The following is a 13,607-nucleotide window of genomic DNA, read 5'->3' on the forward strand; positions in this document are numbered from 1 at the left end:
AGTGATCCCCTGTGACAGACCAGTGGCTGCCTTTTGGTGCATTCATGTACTCACTGCCTCTTCTTTCTGTGAGCGGGGGCTCCCATGCTGCCGTCATCCAAGCACTCAGGGAGGGGGACAAGGGGCAGTCAGAGGAACAGGGCAGAGAATGGGGTGGAGGAGGGCACGCCCCAGGCCCTCCTCTGCCTCCCCAAGAAGGGCTCCCACGGCATTTTGGTTCAGCAGGAAACATTTTCGGGGTCTCTGGTGAAGTCCATCAGCCCTCCTGCCAGGTTCACATGCATCTGCTGGGCGGATAGGACCTGACCTACCAAGAGGCTCGCCACACCAGCCAAACACAAGACTGCTGGCGAGCAAATGTTTCAATGCACCTTAACCAGAGCAAAGCGCAGGTGATGCTCGCTGCTCCGTGACTTCTGCAGGAGAGCTGCTCCCTGACCCTGCTGTGTAAAACCTGGGCTCGCTTTGCCCTCACATTTCTCACCAGGAGCTGTAAAACTGCATGTTTATCCGACACTGTCTCTTCCCCATCGTTGCGACGCTTGCAAAGCTGGTGCACAGCCTTCTCCCCTAGCGACAGAAGCATCATTCACAGGGGGCAAGTATCCTGCAGTGTAGTGGTGATGTTCAGACCAGGGGAGGCATCAGTAATTTTTTGACTTGGTTTTAGACATTCCTTTCCTTTGCTGCAACCTCCACTCCACATCCGTGACTGCAGCCTTCTGCATCCAGCTGAGAAGGAAATTATTTATGAGCGAGGAGTCAGGGCTCCCTGCTCACAGCACTAGGACTCCGCGCCTGCTGCACACTCAGCCACATGCTTGAGGATGCTGCATCTGAAAGTCCAGTTCCTGGATGACTCCCAGAAGATCTTTGTAGTTGATGTAAGTGGGTATGATATTATTGGTTTTGTGCTAATTAATGAAGTCATTTCTACTCTGCAGGATTGCATAGCTCTCTAATGTTCTCTGCTAGCTTCTGGTTTTCAGCTTTGCAAAGCAAAAAGACAAAACAAGCAAAACAAACAACAAACAAAAAGCTTAAAAAAAGCTCACAGTGCTGATTGCTAAGTGTCTTTCAGCACCAACACACTCCCACTCTCTCCTCTTATTGGAATTACTTATAAAGAAGGAGGAATGGCTTTTATTTATCTGGTGTTATCTTTTGGAAATCAGCTAATATGAAGTGATGTTCTTGACAAGTGCGGAGTTCTCTTATTTGTCTGGCTGCCAGCATGAGCGTTCAACAAGGAAGAAAAATCTGAGAACAGAATAAAAATAGCAGTAGTTAAATAAACTACACTACCCATGGTGAGAAACATCTGTATGCTCTCTTCTTGGGCATTCTGTTGAAAAAGAAAACTGGTTTGGGGGATAACTGAGGGAAAAAACTCACTGTGTCTTGTTTTCTGTTTGACAGTGTCCCAAAACACACTGTCATTAATAATTCTTATTTAACAAATACTAGCTTTGAATATTGACTGCTGGGATGTATTTTAAATGTCAGGCATCAATATCTATGGTATTAGATTTATATATATGTGTGTGTGTGTATAGATAACTAAAACTAAATGTAATGGATGTCCTGTCTATGTGTTAGAATTACAAGTGTCATCGAGCACTTGCTGTTGGTTAGGATTTGATAATCACAGTAGCTGAACAAATTAGATAACTCAGGTAGATCAGTTCTAGTCCTTACCTACATATCTTATGGGACCAGTGTGTTTTACAGATAACCATTTTTTTTCAAGTTCTTTTACATTTCTTAGACATTCCTGTCCTTTTTTATAGCATAGCCTAAGAACTACTTGGTCTCAACACACTGTTCAGTTTCTTTGCAACGGCAATTTTGCACAAAAGAGGATTGCAAAGGAATTTCATCTCTTGGACTGGTATGGAAGTTGTCTGATTTAGTTTAATTAATGTATCATAGACCTGGAGTCTGCTTAAAAATGAGATTAGTCTTATTTTTATTATTATTATTATTATTATTATTATTATTATTACTATTATTATTATTATTATTTGTATCAATTAGATCAGGGCACAGTAAAAGACAATCTGAAAGATGCTGCTGTTACAACATTGCTGCATTTTATCCATCTCTGCTTTCTTATTTCCCAAAACACTTACAGTCCTACAGCTCAACACAACATGTTATTGCAGCAAATGGCTTCCATTAGAGGGACTCGGAGCTGATTCCTTTTTTAGCAAGGAAGGGTCGTGGAAACCCCTTTTAGGCATTCTATGCATTTCATGCTGCGTGGTTGCGATAAATGAGTAGCTGAATTAGTGAGGTCTCCATTATAACAGGACCGCTTTGGGCTAAGTCTTGAGCATACATTTCAAGCAACTCTTCCTAAACCTGACTTTGGAAAGCTCTTTTCAATGGCTAGTACTTCAGTATAACGGCTGGGAGAAAGACAGCAGGGAGAAAACACGGTGGGCCTGATGCCTTACGCTCACCGTGTGCATTTGTACCTGCCTTGCATGGGTATGGCAGCTGCCAGCACGTGTGGCCAGACTTTTGCAGGTGGCCAGGACTGGTACCCTCCCTGCGGCCACACAGCAGGGCCAGCTCTGCAAGAGGGCACTGCGGCTGCACTCCCCAGCTGGCAAGTTAAAATCTGCTGGGGGGGTGTAACGAGGTGATCCCAAGGCAGGGGAAGGCATTAGCCTGGTGCCGGCACATCCCTGCATGCTCCAGTGGGCCCAGCACCTTGCACTTGGGAGGACACTGGGATGCCCTGCCCCAGTGCCCTGGCACCCAGACAGCCCCGCGTCCGCATTCACTGGCCTCTGGCACTGAGAAGAGACCTTGCAAAGCTGCCTCCCTACTTCTCTCCCCAGCCCCAGATATCTAAAGCTGTGAACTGGCGCGTGCTCTTGCTTATAAAGCCACTCTTCTCTCTGGAAAGGGTTTAAACAAAGCAGCCCTGAGCCCCTGGAGCCTTGAGAGAAGCACAGAAAGAGCATGATCCACTTCGCAGCTTCACAAAGGCTGGGTGTTCGCAGGGTTCGCGTCTTTGCAAGTAGACTTTGCTACAGGGCAAGATTCATTGGGAAGGAAAAAAAAGAAAAGAAAGAAAAGGGAAACCAAACAAGCCAGGGAAACTAATTGCTGGAACTGAGCGAAGGACAAGGTCTCCCTTGGTCTCATGTCCCTTCTAATGAGAAAAGACCGGAATTTTTGAAAGGAGGTGCATAGAGCTGGCTGCACGCAAGCTGGTTCAGCAAGGGGGGTGGGGAGCACCGGGGCTTGGCTTTTGGTCGATGGTGTTGCACACCAACTGCAGCCACACAGAAGACACCAGCATGGCCAGCGTGGGGGGGGGGGGGGGGGGGGGGGGGGGGGGGGGGGGGGGGGGGGGGGGTGGGGGGGGGGGGGGGGGGGGGGGGGGGGGGGGGGGGGGGGGGGGGGGGGGCATCTCCCAAGGTGGTGGGGTATGGTCACAGCAATTCACCCCCCCCAAAACACATTGCTGGGTGCAGCGACAGGAAAACCACTGAAATGTGGCTTTGCCCTTGGAGCACGTGTGCTGCCAGGAGGTCCTTTGGAGAAGGCTGCGCATGTCCCTGTGCATCACACGTGCAGCTGTCTGTTTCTGGACAGCCACTCCATTTCATACCCTGCTTACAGCCCCATCTGCTCCCAACATGTAGAGGAAGGGTGCGTGCAGCCCCTCCTTTCTATCGGCCTCACTCCTGAGGTTTCTGCCTGTGGGTGCTGCCCTGGCCCTGCCATCATTGTACGCACCACCAGTGGCACATTTAGGCTGGGACGTAGGTTCCAGTCCCGCACGTCGCACGCCTGCTTTGCAGTGCAGCACTGCCCCGTCTGCACGCGCCAAGGATAGCGGCTCGCTGCCCGCAGACGTGGTGGCTAATAACCTGGTAGGAAATGCTTGTCTTCCCTGGATGCCTGACAAAGGCCAAGGCCTTTCATGCTGGAAAATTCTAGCTTGGAAATCAACAATTATAATTGTTTTTAATTACCTCTGTGATCTAGTAATTTTGAGGAGAACCGGGAGTGCTGCGGAGCGAATGCTGTTATTACGCTATCACTTTCAGCAGCCTTACAGCACGGAGCTAGCAATTTCACCCAGGGGAGAAGCTGTGAAGGCGGTCATTAGCATGCAGCCCCCGCCAGCACCCTGGTCCCCTCCCACCCCTGCGCAGGCCGTGCAGCACGACTCCCCTACCCCACTCCTAGCCCAGCTGGCCTTTGCACTGGCCACTGCTCATTTCTGGGCTGCTTTTCCTGGGTTAATGATTTAGGAACATGGATTTTTGCTGGGTTTGGTCTTTTCCGTGGTCATCTTTGGGGTTTTTCTGGCCTGCCAGGTCATTCCCCAGCTGAGTCAGGCAGTGTGGTGACAACGCCAAATGCCCTCCAAGTGTTTCTGTTTCCTGGGTGTACATAAACCTGGCCTCCCTTATCAGTGTGTAGTGCCACTTAATTAACATCGCTGAAGTTCACAGATGACCCAGGGCCCAATGCACAGGATCTCTGCAAGGTCCAGTTGCTGTTAATTACCATTAATGGCAGCTCATCCTGGCCATCGCCTGCGGGGCTGGCCGCACTGGTGGCGTGCCCGGTTTGCAGTTACCTGTGCACCTTTGCCTGCCTGTCCCTGGTCCAGGCAGTGTGTCTGTCCACAGGGCTCCAGCCAGGGACAGAGCTGTCCAACGGCTGCAACAGGCAAGGTGAGACTGAGATTCTTTCCTCTTCCTTCCCTCCTGATTATTAAGTTCCTTATAAAGGTGAGAAGTGGTGGGGAGGAATCTGACTTCCAAGAGCTGAGGGTAAATGTCATACAGCTGCTATTCATCCTGCCCGCATACAAAGCCATCAGCATACTGAGTAAGGTTTTGCTGTGGCACAATTTGGAAAAATCCCACAGCCTATCTCAGCTGAAGGGAGGGGCTAAATCGTCTTCCCAATCTCCCTGAAATCCTCTCACCACTGCTTCAGCATTGCCTAACCTGCTGCTTCCTGGTGTGTTTGCTCACTAGCAAAAATCCTGTGGAAAAGGGCTGTTTAACCTCACCTGCAGCCACCTCAACCTGGCGGAGAAGGAGTACTTCGGGCTGGAGTTTCGCAGCCAGGCCGGGAACCACGTGAGTGCAGTTGCAGCACGGCCCCATTGCAGTGCCCACAGCCAGGCAGAGACAGCCCGCACTGCTGCAGGTGCTGGAACTCCACGAATACTGGGTGGAAAATCAAATTGGAAAGGCTTGCCATAATGCTAAAAAAAAAATTGGAAATGGGAGTCGCAAGCCATGACCTGGTCGGCAAAAACCTGGCGACAGCCACAGCCATAGGGTTTATTCCGTAACTGTCTGTGGCAAGCAGCGCAGCCCCAGCGGACAGTTTGTGGCAGTCCCCAAGTAGCCAGTGTTCCTTTGTGGTGTTCCAGCACGATGCTCTGCTTTTATTCCCACTGCCTTGTGCTGTTCATTCACCCAGTTCATTGCCTTATTTCAGTCTGGCTGGAAGCCACTAAACCCATAACAAGCAAGTCAAAAGTAAGTATTTCAAAAATAAAATTCATCTCAGTCGCTACCAGTGGGGGCACATTTGTGTAGTTTCTTGTGCTTGAGGACGGGAGCTTGGGTTTTCGGCATTTACCTGAGCTATCCGTATGGTGTGAAGCTGGGCAGAATTGTTTGCAAAAACAGCATTGTCCACATAGAATCCTGCAGAAACGCCACTGCCTTTGCAATCTGCTTTTTGCACCATTTTAGGCCTGAGCTGTTAATACCCTGACAGCTTGGCGGAGGGGCAGGGGCGGCTGTGTGCATGCGCGCGTGCATGTGTGTGGATGTTGCTGTGCTGGCAGAGCAGTAGGAATTGCTCTCTGAGTGTCCTCCTTTCCCCTTTGCAGCTCTTAGCAGCCCAGATGCCCACACAGCGCGAGCCCTGTGTAGAGCAGTGTTAACCGTGTGCCTCGCAGGCCTGCGGCGACCCCGCTCCCCTGCAGCCTCCAGACCCCCACGCCGCTGCACAGTGATGCAGCGCAGCCTTACCTGAATCCATGGCCCGTGTTAACACAGCACCTCTATCAGCCCATTTCCACCCCCATAATGAACCAAACAGTATTTTCCCCAAATACATGATGACTAGCAAGTGGTCAAGAGCACGAGGCCATGACCCGTGTGTTTACAAGGGGGAGTCCCGGAGCCATCCCGCGGTGGCCTGGGATGGTTGATGCCTACACAATCGCCTCCCTGCACTTTGCCTGGGGTTTGGCTGCTTGCTCTCGCCCATCCCACAAACCAGCTTTGCCCAAATGGCCTCCCCTGAAGCTGTTGCATCCCAAGTGCTTGCAGGGCTGGGTAAAGCCCAGGGCTTTTGCTGAGGGTTTAACGTACAGCTTCTGATGGCTGCTACAGTGGGGCTCTAGTCACACTTCAGAGCAGCACCCAAAGCACTGCTCCAGTGGGGACCCATGTGGCAATCCCGCTCCTGGCGGGGGCCTTTACAATTTAAAGAAATGCTGGGGCATTTTTTCTGGAATAATTTTGAGGTGTCCGACTCCCTGTTTGCTTCCATCCTGGATGCCAGGGGTTGGGGCATGCTGGTCCTTCCAGGCAGGATGGAGATCCTGACGCTCAGGGCTTCCAGCCCTGGTTTGTAAGTGACCAGGGTAATTTGCTCTGTAAGGAGACAGCATGTGTGAAAAGAGTTGTAAATGTTCTCAATAGGCACATAAAAGAAAACTTATGTAGATGTTGTGTTTTAAGATCCTAAGGAGGTTCTTTTCAAATTTATGGTGAAATTTTTCCCAGTGGACCCTGGACATCTGAGAGAAGAGCTGACCAGGTACTGTGTTTGTTCTGGTCCTTCCTTATTGCACAGTCCTATGTTTTTGCAGTTGCAATGCATGTGTATAAAAATCCTTATCTTCATCCAACCAAACCTGTCTGTTAGCAATGGTAATTCTAAGTATTGCCAGAGCTCTGTGCTTTACAAAACAAAACTGCAAATAGTATCTTGGTGCTCTATTTTTATATAAAACCCACTTGAAAATCAGCCATCTTAAGAGGCTGCAGTGTGTTTACTGCCAAACGTTTTAGCAGTTGAGCACCAAGTCTGACTTTGCTCAGTCTAGCTCCTGCCTCAAGCTGTGTTCTGAAAGAAAAACCTTAATTTTATTTTTAAAAATGACATTGCTAGCTCTTACATTTCAGAGAACGCATTGCAAACAGGAACTAAGAATAAAACCAATACAGTGCTTCTGCAGAACATTAGCCCTGAGAGGAGACATAAATGCCCTCTGAAGCATAAAGGAATGTTAGCTCTGAAACCTATTAATGGCCTTTTAAACGGCAGGGGCATGCTGCTCATGGTGGTGCCCAGCTGTACCCTCGTGGAGGGGCCGCACACTCCTTCTATGACCCCCCCCAGACCTGCATCCCTTGTTTTGGGGCACAGGCGAGCACTGGGACGGGCATGGGGACAGCCTGGCTGTGCTGAGCTGGGGCCTGAGAAGAGTCCCCTCTCAGGACAGCTCCTGTCCCCTGCACAGGTATCTCTTCACGCTTCAGATCAAGAAGGACCTGGCGCTGGGGCGGCTGCCCTGCAGTGACAAGAGCGCGGCGCTGCTCGTCTCCCACCTGCTGCAGTTGTAAGGGCAGGCACATGCCTGCAGCAGGGGGCACCAGGGCTTGCTTTGACTGCATGGCAAGGGCTGCTCCTAACCCCACTCTCCCTGTGCCCCCCACAGCTGAGCTGGGTGACTTCCACGAGGAGACAGACCAGCAGCACCTGGCCACCCACAGGTACCTGCCCAACCAGGAGTACCTGGACAACAAGATCAAGCACTACCACCGAAGGCACGGGTAAGGGCTGCTGTGCACGGGTTCCTTTCCATCAGCACACAGGGCCAGCAGCGGCATGGGTGCTCAGCACCCTGGCATGCACACATCCAAAATGGTGTCTTTTCAGCCCGTTTCAGCAGTTGCTTTTTCATTCTTGTCACTTCCCAGTGTGTTTGTGTCTCCAGGGGGAAGACGCCAGCTGAGTCGGACGTCCAGCTGCTGGACGTGGCCAGGAAATTGGAGATGTATGGGATTCGCCCGCACCCTGCCAGCGACGGCGAGGGGACGCAGATCAACCTGGCCGTGACACACATGGGGGTGCTGGTCCTGCGGGTAAGCTGGGGGCTCAGGGTGGGCTCTGCAAGGACATAACCTCACGTTCTCAGCCTTCTCCCCTCACCTGTTCTAACCCCTCCCTAATCCCTCGGAGCAAGTGCACCCTAGCAAACCTCGGGCAGGGAGGTGATGCTTTGGGATATCACCCTGGGCTCAGCCCCAGCACCTCTGCCAGCACTGGCTGCACACTGCTGTGCCTGCCCGGGCTCTGGCAGAGCCCTGCTGGCCCTTGTCATTGCAGGCACAGCCGTGTAAGCACCACAGGTTACATGGCTGCGTCACATGCATTCACCGTATAATCTTCCAGCAAAAATAGCCACCTAATGTCTGTGCAATTACATAACGTTGTAATCACAGCATAGCTGAGGAATAAATACAGACTTCCTCGCAGCCGGCGTGAAACAGTGCTTGCCTCCCACACTGACTAATTTCAACCTGGGAACATCTTGCCAGAGCAGAAAAAAATCCTAACTGTGGGTCTGCTGTTCATAATTAGTGCTGCCAGACCCAGTTATTTATTCAGAGCCATAAACACCCCTCGTGTGCATGCATGATTAGAGCATCTGTGAGCCCATGGAAATCTGGGCTCTCCCAGAGAGCTGAGAGGGTCTCAGTGCCATAGCACAGGGTAGCACAATTTTATCTGTTCCTGCTGTGATACGAGTGTTGCATGGCTGCATCCAAATTGATGCATAGCAGTAATGAAGGTAAGGTATGCTTGCAGTCTGCTTAAGATGGCGTTAAAAGGTGTGGAAATGAGCTGAGCTCTGCTGCGCTTCCCATCTCACTTCTTTTGGGAGGCAGATTCTGCATTAACACCTCACCTGCCCTGTGAGCTGGGAAGGATGGGACACTCTGCCTTGACCTCTGAGAGTTTTCTCTTGGACTACTGCTGTTTTACAGTTAGCTTCATTAGGCAGAGTTCAGCCCTGAGCCTTAGTTCCTGCTCTTGGGATCAACTGATAGCGAACTGAGGGTTAAATGCTAAATCCCCATTGCCTCTTCCCCAGGCCCAGGGGCAGTGAGAGCTGTAGAAATGGCTCACGTGGTGTCCTGAGAGCCCAGGTCTCGGCCAGTCATATTTCTGCATCTTGCCCCATCCCAGTATAACTGCTGTGTCCGTCCTTGCAGGGCAATACAAAGATCAACACATTCAACTGGTCCAAAATTCGCAAACTGAGTTTCAAGAGGAAGCATTTTCTCATCAAGCTCCATGCAAACATTTCTGTAAGTAGGTCTCTGTAAGCTGCTAAGGCAGCTGCCCAGCTCAGGACTGCGAGGGCACATGGCAGAGCCTGGCCCAGCGTGCCCCTGACACCCGCGTGCTTGTCCCTGGCCACACAGGCACTGTGCAAGGACACGCTGGAGTTCACCATGGCGAGCAGGGATGCCTGCAAGGCTTTCTGGAAGACGTGTGTGGAGTACCACGCATTCTTCCGGCTGTCTGAAGAGCCCAAGTCAAAGCCCAAAGCCCTTCTGTGCAGCAAGGGCTCGAGTTTCCGCTACAGGTAAAGTCCCAGAGGAAAAGCCCTGGTGTGCAGAGGCTCTGAGCCTCCCCTTCACATCTGTCCTGGCTGGGTGCGACAGGCTGACACCTGACAGCTGCTTCCCTGGTCCTGCTGATGCCACCCCAGTCCTGTCGCGTCCCCTCACCTCCCCCAGGGTGCGGGGCCGCCCAGGGCTGGGCTGATGGTGCTGCTCACACCTTTTCCTCCTTGCTGCTGCAGTGGGAGGACACAGAGACAGCTGCTGGAGCACGGGAGGAAGGCGAAGATGAAGAGCCTGCCCTTTGAGAGGTACTGATGGCAGGGAGGGGGGCAGGACTGAGGGGTGTGTGTGGGGGGCATCCTAGCCCTGCATCCACCCATGCACTCGGCCTTGCAGGAAGCACCACGCATCCCGCTATGACGAGAGGCAGTGCCGCTCTTCCCCGGACCTCCTGACAGATGTGTCCAAGCAGGTACGTCCCCGCAATGCGCACAAGAGGCAGCCAGAGTCCAAGCCACAACCCTGGCTCTTCATCCTGCTGCCGGCCCTGCTCTGCTCCCCCTGCCCGCCTGGGGCTGAGCAGGATGCCCACACACCCTTTTTTTCCGCCAGGTGGAGGAGCTGCGCCTGGCCTATGGCAGCCGGGGCTCCTTCCGCACTGCCAACGGGGTGCACACCTCGGAGCCCACGCTGGACAGCCGCTGCTGCAGCTCCACCACGGAGGTGACATTCGCCGCCGAGCTGGAGCGCTCCAAGCCTGAAGCAGCCCCCGTCTTCCTGCCCCACTCCAAGAGCAGCTCCGCCTTCCCCCTGCTCTACGCGGAGCTGGAGCTGGAGCGGGCGTGGGAGCCCGCCGACCTCTTCGGCTCCAGGAACCCCTTGACATCCTTTCGGCCCCACCACAAGTTTGCTGGGAACAGTAAGAGCACCTCGGTGGGCAACATGCGGGAGGTCAGCACGAGGCCGCTGGTGTACACAGACGTGCCATGCCCCCAGCCACTGGCCACCCTGGCCCCGCAGGTCCTCTTTTACGTAGACAGACCACCACAGCCCCTGTGCCACGTGCAAACGCCCAGCCAGGAGGCAGCAGGAGCAGCCGGTGGTTGCATCCCCACGGCCACAAAAACACCCAAGTGGAGCCCAAGCACTGCCTGGACGGGGGAATTACAGCACGAGGCTTCGCACAGGGCTGTGGGCACCAGCGCAGCCCCAGAAGGGGGGAGCAGGTCGCTGGCTCGCTCCTTTGATTATGGCCTTCAAGAGCAGCCTCCCAAACGGTCCTGGAGCCAGTCGGACATGAAAACCATCCGCTTCCCCCACGGCTCGGAGTTCAGGCCCCTGGGCCCACGCCCTGCCCTGAGCAGCCGGAAGGCAGGAATCCTACGGCACGCGCTGGCCCAGCAAGGGCTCACGCCACGGCCGCGGCACCCTGCCGAGCGCTACGTGGGCAGCAGCACTGAGTCCAGCGACTCCGACTCCGACCTCCTGGCCGCTGAATACTGCTCCCTGTACGGCCGGGTGCTGCGGTCGCCCATGGCTCGGGTGCGGCTGTCCTCTGGCAGCCTCCAGCTGGAAGAAGAGGATGAAGAGGTGTCCTGCGCGACCGGCGCTGCTGAAGAGAGGACTTCCAGGGGGGCCTCCAGGTATTTCACTTAGGTGCCTCACACCAGCTGAAAGGAGCCACAGGTGGCCAGAACTGATCCGGACCCACAGAATGGTCACAGTCCTGCTTGCAGGGCTGCTTACTGCTTGCGAAACGTTGTGATGGACTCATGTTGTGTGAGTGCTCTTAGCTGTAGAGGAAGTGTTAAGGGACAGCTGGGGAATGTTCAGAGGTACCCATCTCCTGCATCACACCTCGAAACTGGTGCATCTCTGCCACCAGGCTTTTCACATGCAGGGGTCCAGCTTTAGCCAGATGGGCAGGGACTCTCTCTTAAGCCCTGCACAGACACTGCATCCAGTCCAAGCAGGCCACGCTCAGAGCTCAGCCACTCATCAGTGAGGTGGAAGAAAAGAAAAGAAAAAAAAAAAAAACATTTTATGGAAGATCTTAAACATTAGTTTTTCACAACTCCAGGGAAGCCTGATGGTGGGAAGAGTGTTTGACGCCCATTGGGAGAGGAGCAGGATGGTCAGGGGAGGCTGAGCAGAGATGTCTGCTCTTGGAGCTGTCAATGGCCCAGCACAGAGCCTCCTACCTCTCCTTGCGCCAATGCTGCAGGAACACCCAGTCCTCAGGACAGGGTGCCACACATGGGGTGCTCTTTGTGCTGCTTGGAGCCATGTAGGAAGTAAGCAGCTCTGTCTTGTCCCTGGCCAGTTTAGGGCATTATCCTTCCCAGGAAATATATCAGCACTCGTAAATCATTAAGCAGCATCTCACTCTGAGCTGTAGTAAGTGGGTTAATGAATGATGATGTATAGCTCCGCTCTTCTTAGGCCTGTTAGCTGTTATTTTCTGTCAACAGCCCCACAGCCCAGGCACCTCAGTGTCCTGCTTAAATTTGGGGGGAGTGAGGCATGCAGAAGATGGTCTTGCTCCCCCAAATCAGGCCTCCACCAAGCAGCATGGGGAAAAAGCTCTCAGGAGGGGGGCAGGAAAGAGAGGCAGCTGGTGCTTACCCTTTTGGCATTAGGAAGGCTGCTGTAACCATGGTGCTTCTAAACGTTCCTGTTTGCTACATGAATGCAATGTTATTTTTACCAGGGCCGTTTCTAGTTATAGAAGAGCAGGAGAGGGAGCTTCTCACCATCCATAGGGCAGCAGGAGGGAGATTACTTATTTATGCATTGCTCCCTGAAGTGAAAAGGCATAGATACTTCCTAGACGTGTTTTTATTACAAAGAACTTATTACCCTAAAAACACAGGGAATCTACTCTGGAAACAGGAGAATGATGCTACTTCTGTAAGATGTTTAGAGAAGTTCTTATTACTTTTCTTTAAGAACAACTCTCTAAAACTGCAGGACATGACTATGAGGAGAGGAACAGCTCCGTAATACCTATGGTTGAGAAAGCAGTGCAAACCACTTGAAGGGATTTCAGGAACAAGGAAGCTGGGGCAGGGATGGAAAATAAGTGCGAAAAAAACTAGGTTCATGGTTACTGCCTCACTCTGTGCGTTGCTGTCTTTTGTTTTAGAAGCTGGACAATAAAATAATAATAAAAAAACAGTTGTTCACACTAGAGTTTTCGTTTCCTCCATTTGGATAGGGCCCAAGCTGCTGCAGCTAAGGCAATCTGCACCTCAACCCACCTTCCCCTACAGCTCACAGCCCCCAGGCAGCCCTCATTGCTCCACAGAGCTGCCAGGCTGCTTTCCCTCTGTGCGTTCATTGTCTTAGAGGCAGCTGAGACTCACTGAATGCTGCTGAAAACAACCACATTCTTGGTCAGCTGCCCAAAGAAATGTGTTAGATCAACAAGAGAGCACAGTTTGCTTTCGCTCCAGGTTATTCTGGGCTGAAGAAGCTGTGAACTACCTGGACCCCACATGCTGCTCTGGGACTGGCACATGTTCTGGTGAATGAAAAAAAGGAAAAACAAACTCTGCATAAATAGAAAGTTTACTTTCTCCATGCTCTGTATCTTGGAAACAGCAAGAACTGCCATTCAATGCAGCATTTAAGTATGGCAATCTACATGCATGGTGTGGTAAGGGGAAAAAATAGCTGTAGTGATTCAACTACAGAATTTACACGTAGTCCCCAGAGAACATCCCTTAAAGGGTTATTATACCTTAAGCACACAGGCAAACCTACAATCACTGTTAGGTCCTGAAATCATGTGGAGACATGGAAGGCTGGCCCAGGTCAGCTTTACCTTGAGCATAGCCCAGAACAGACAAGCAGCCTTACTGGGAGGGATCAACGTAAAACTACAGTGCACAAACCTCCAGGAGTTCCTAACTCCGACATTCGAGACTGCTGGGGACACTGCAATGAGATGGAGAAACA

The 13,607-nt window shown here is 52.3% G+C and overlaps 1 protein-coding gene across 2 annotated transcripts; it reads left to right on the forward strand.

Annotated features, from left to right (window-relative positions):
* Window positions 1-528: 528 nt before the first annotated feature.
* On the forward strand, window positions 529-11,672 carry FRMD7 (FERM domain containing 7). 2 transcript variants are annotated; one of them, XM_040572492.1, is made up of 12 exons: window positions 529-884; window positions 5,016-5,124; window positions 5,488-5,532; window positions 6,747-6,825; window positions 7,532-7,629; window positions 7,730-7,844; window positions 8,009-8,156; window positions 9,291-9,386; window positions 9,504-9,667; window positions 9,887-9,955; window positions 10,044-10,119; window positions 10,260-11,672. In XM_040572492.1, exons 1-12 carry the CDS (start codon window positions 828-830, stop codon window positions 11,301-11,303), a joined length of 2,100 nt encoding a protein of 699 aa, XP_040428426.1. In that variant the 5' UTR covers window positions 529-827; the 3' UTR covers window positions 11,304-11,672. The 2 variants fall into 2 exon arrangements, with proteins under 2 accessions (XP_040428426.1, XP_040428427.1); XM_040572493.1 differs by having other exon boundaries at window positions 6,792-6,825.
* The last annotated feature ends 1,935 nt before the right edge of the window (window positions 11,673-13,607 follow it).

The sequence above is a fragment of the Cygnus olor genome, chromosome 13, assembly GCF_009769625.2.
Source record: "Cygnus olor isolate bCygOlo1 chromosome 13, bCygOlo1.pri.v2, whole genome shotgun sequence".
Classification (NCBI taxonomy): domain Eukaryota; kingdom Metazoa; phylum Chordata; class Aves; order Anseriformes; family Anatidae; genus Cygnus; species Cygnus olor.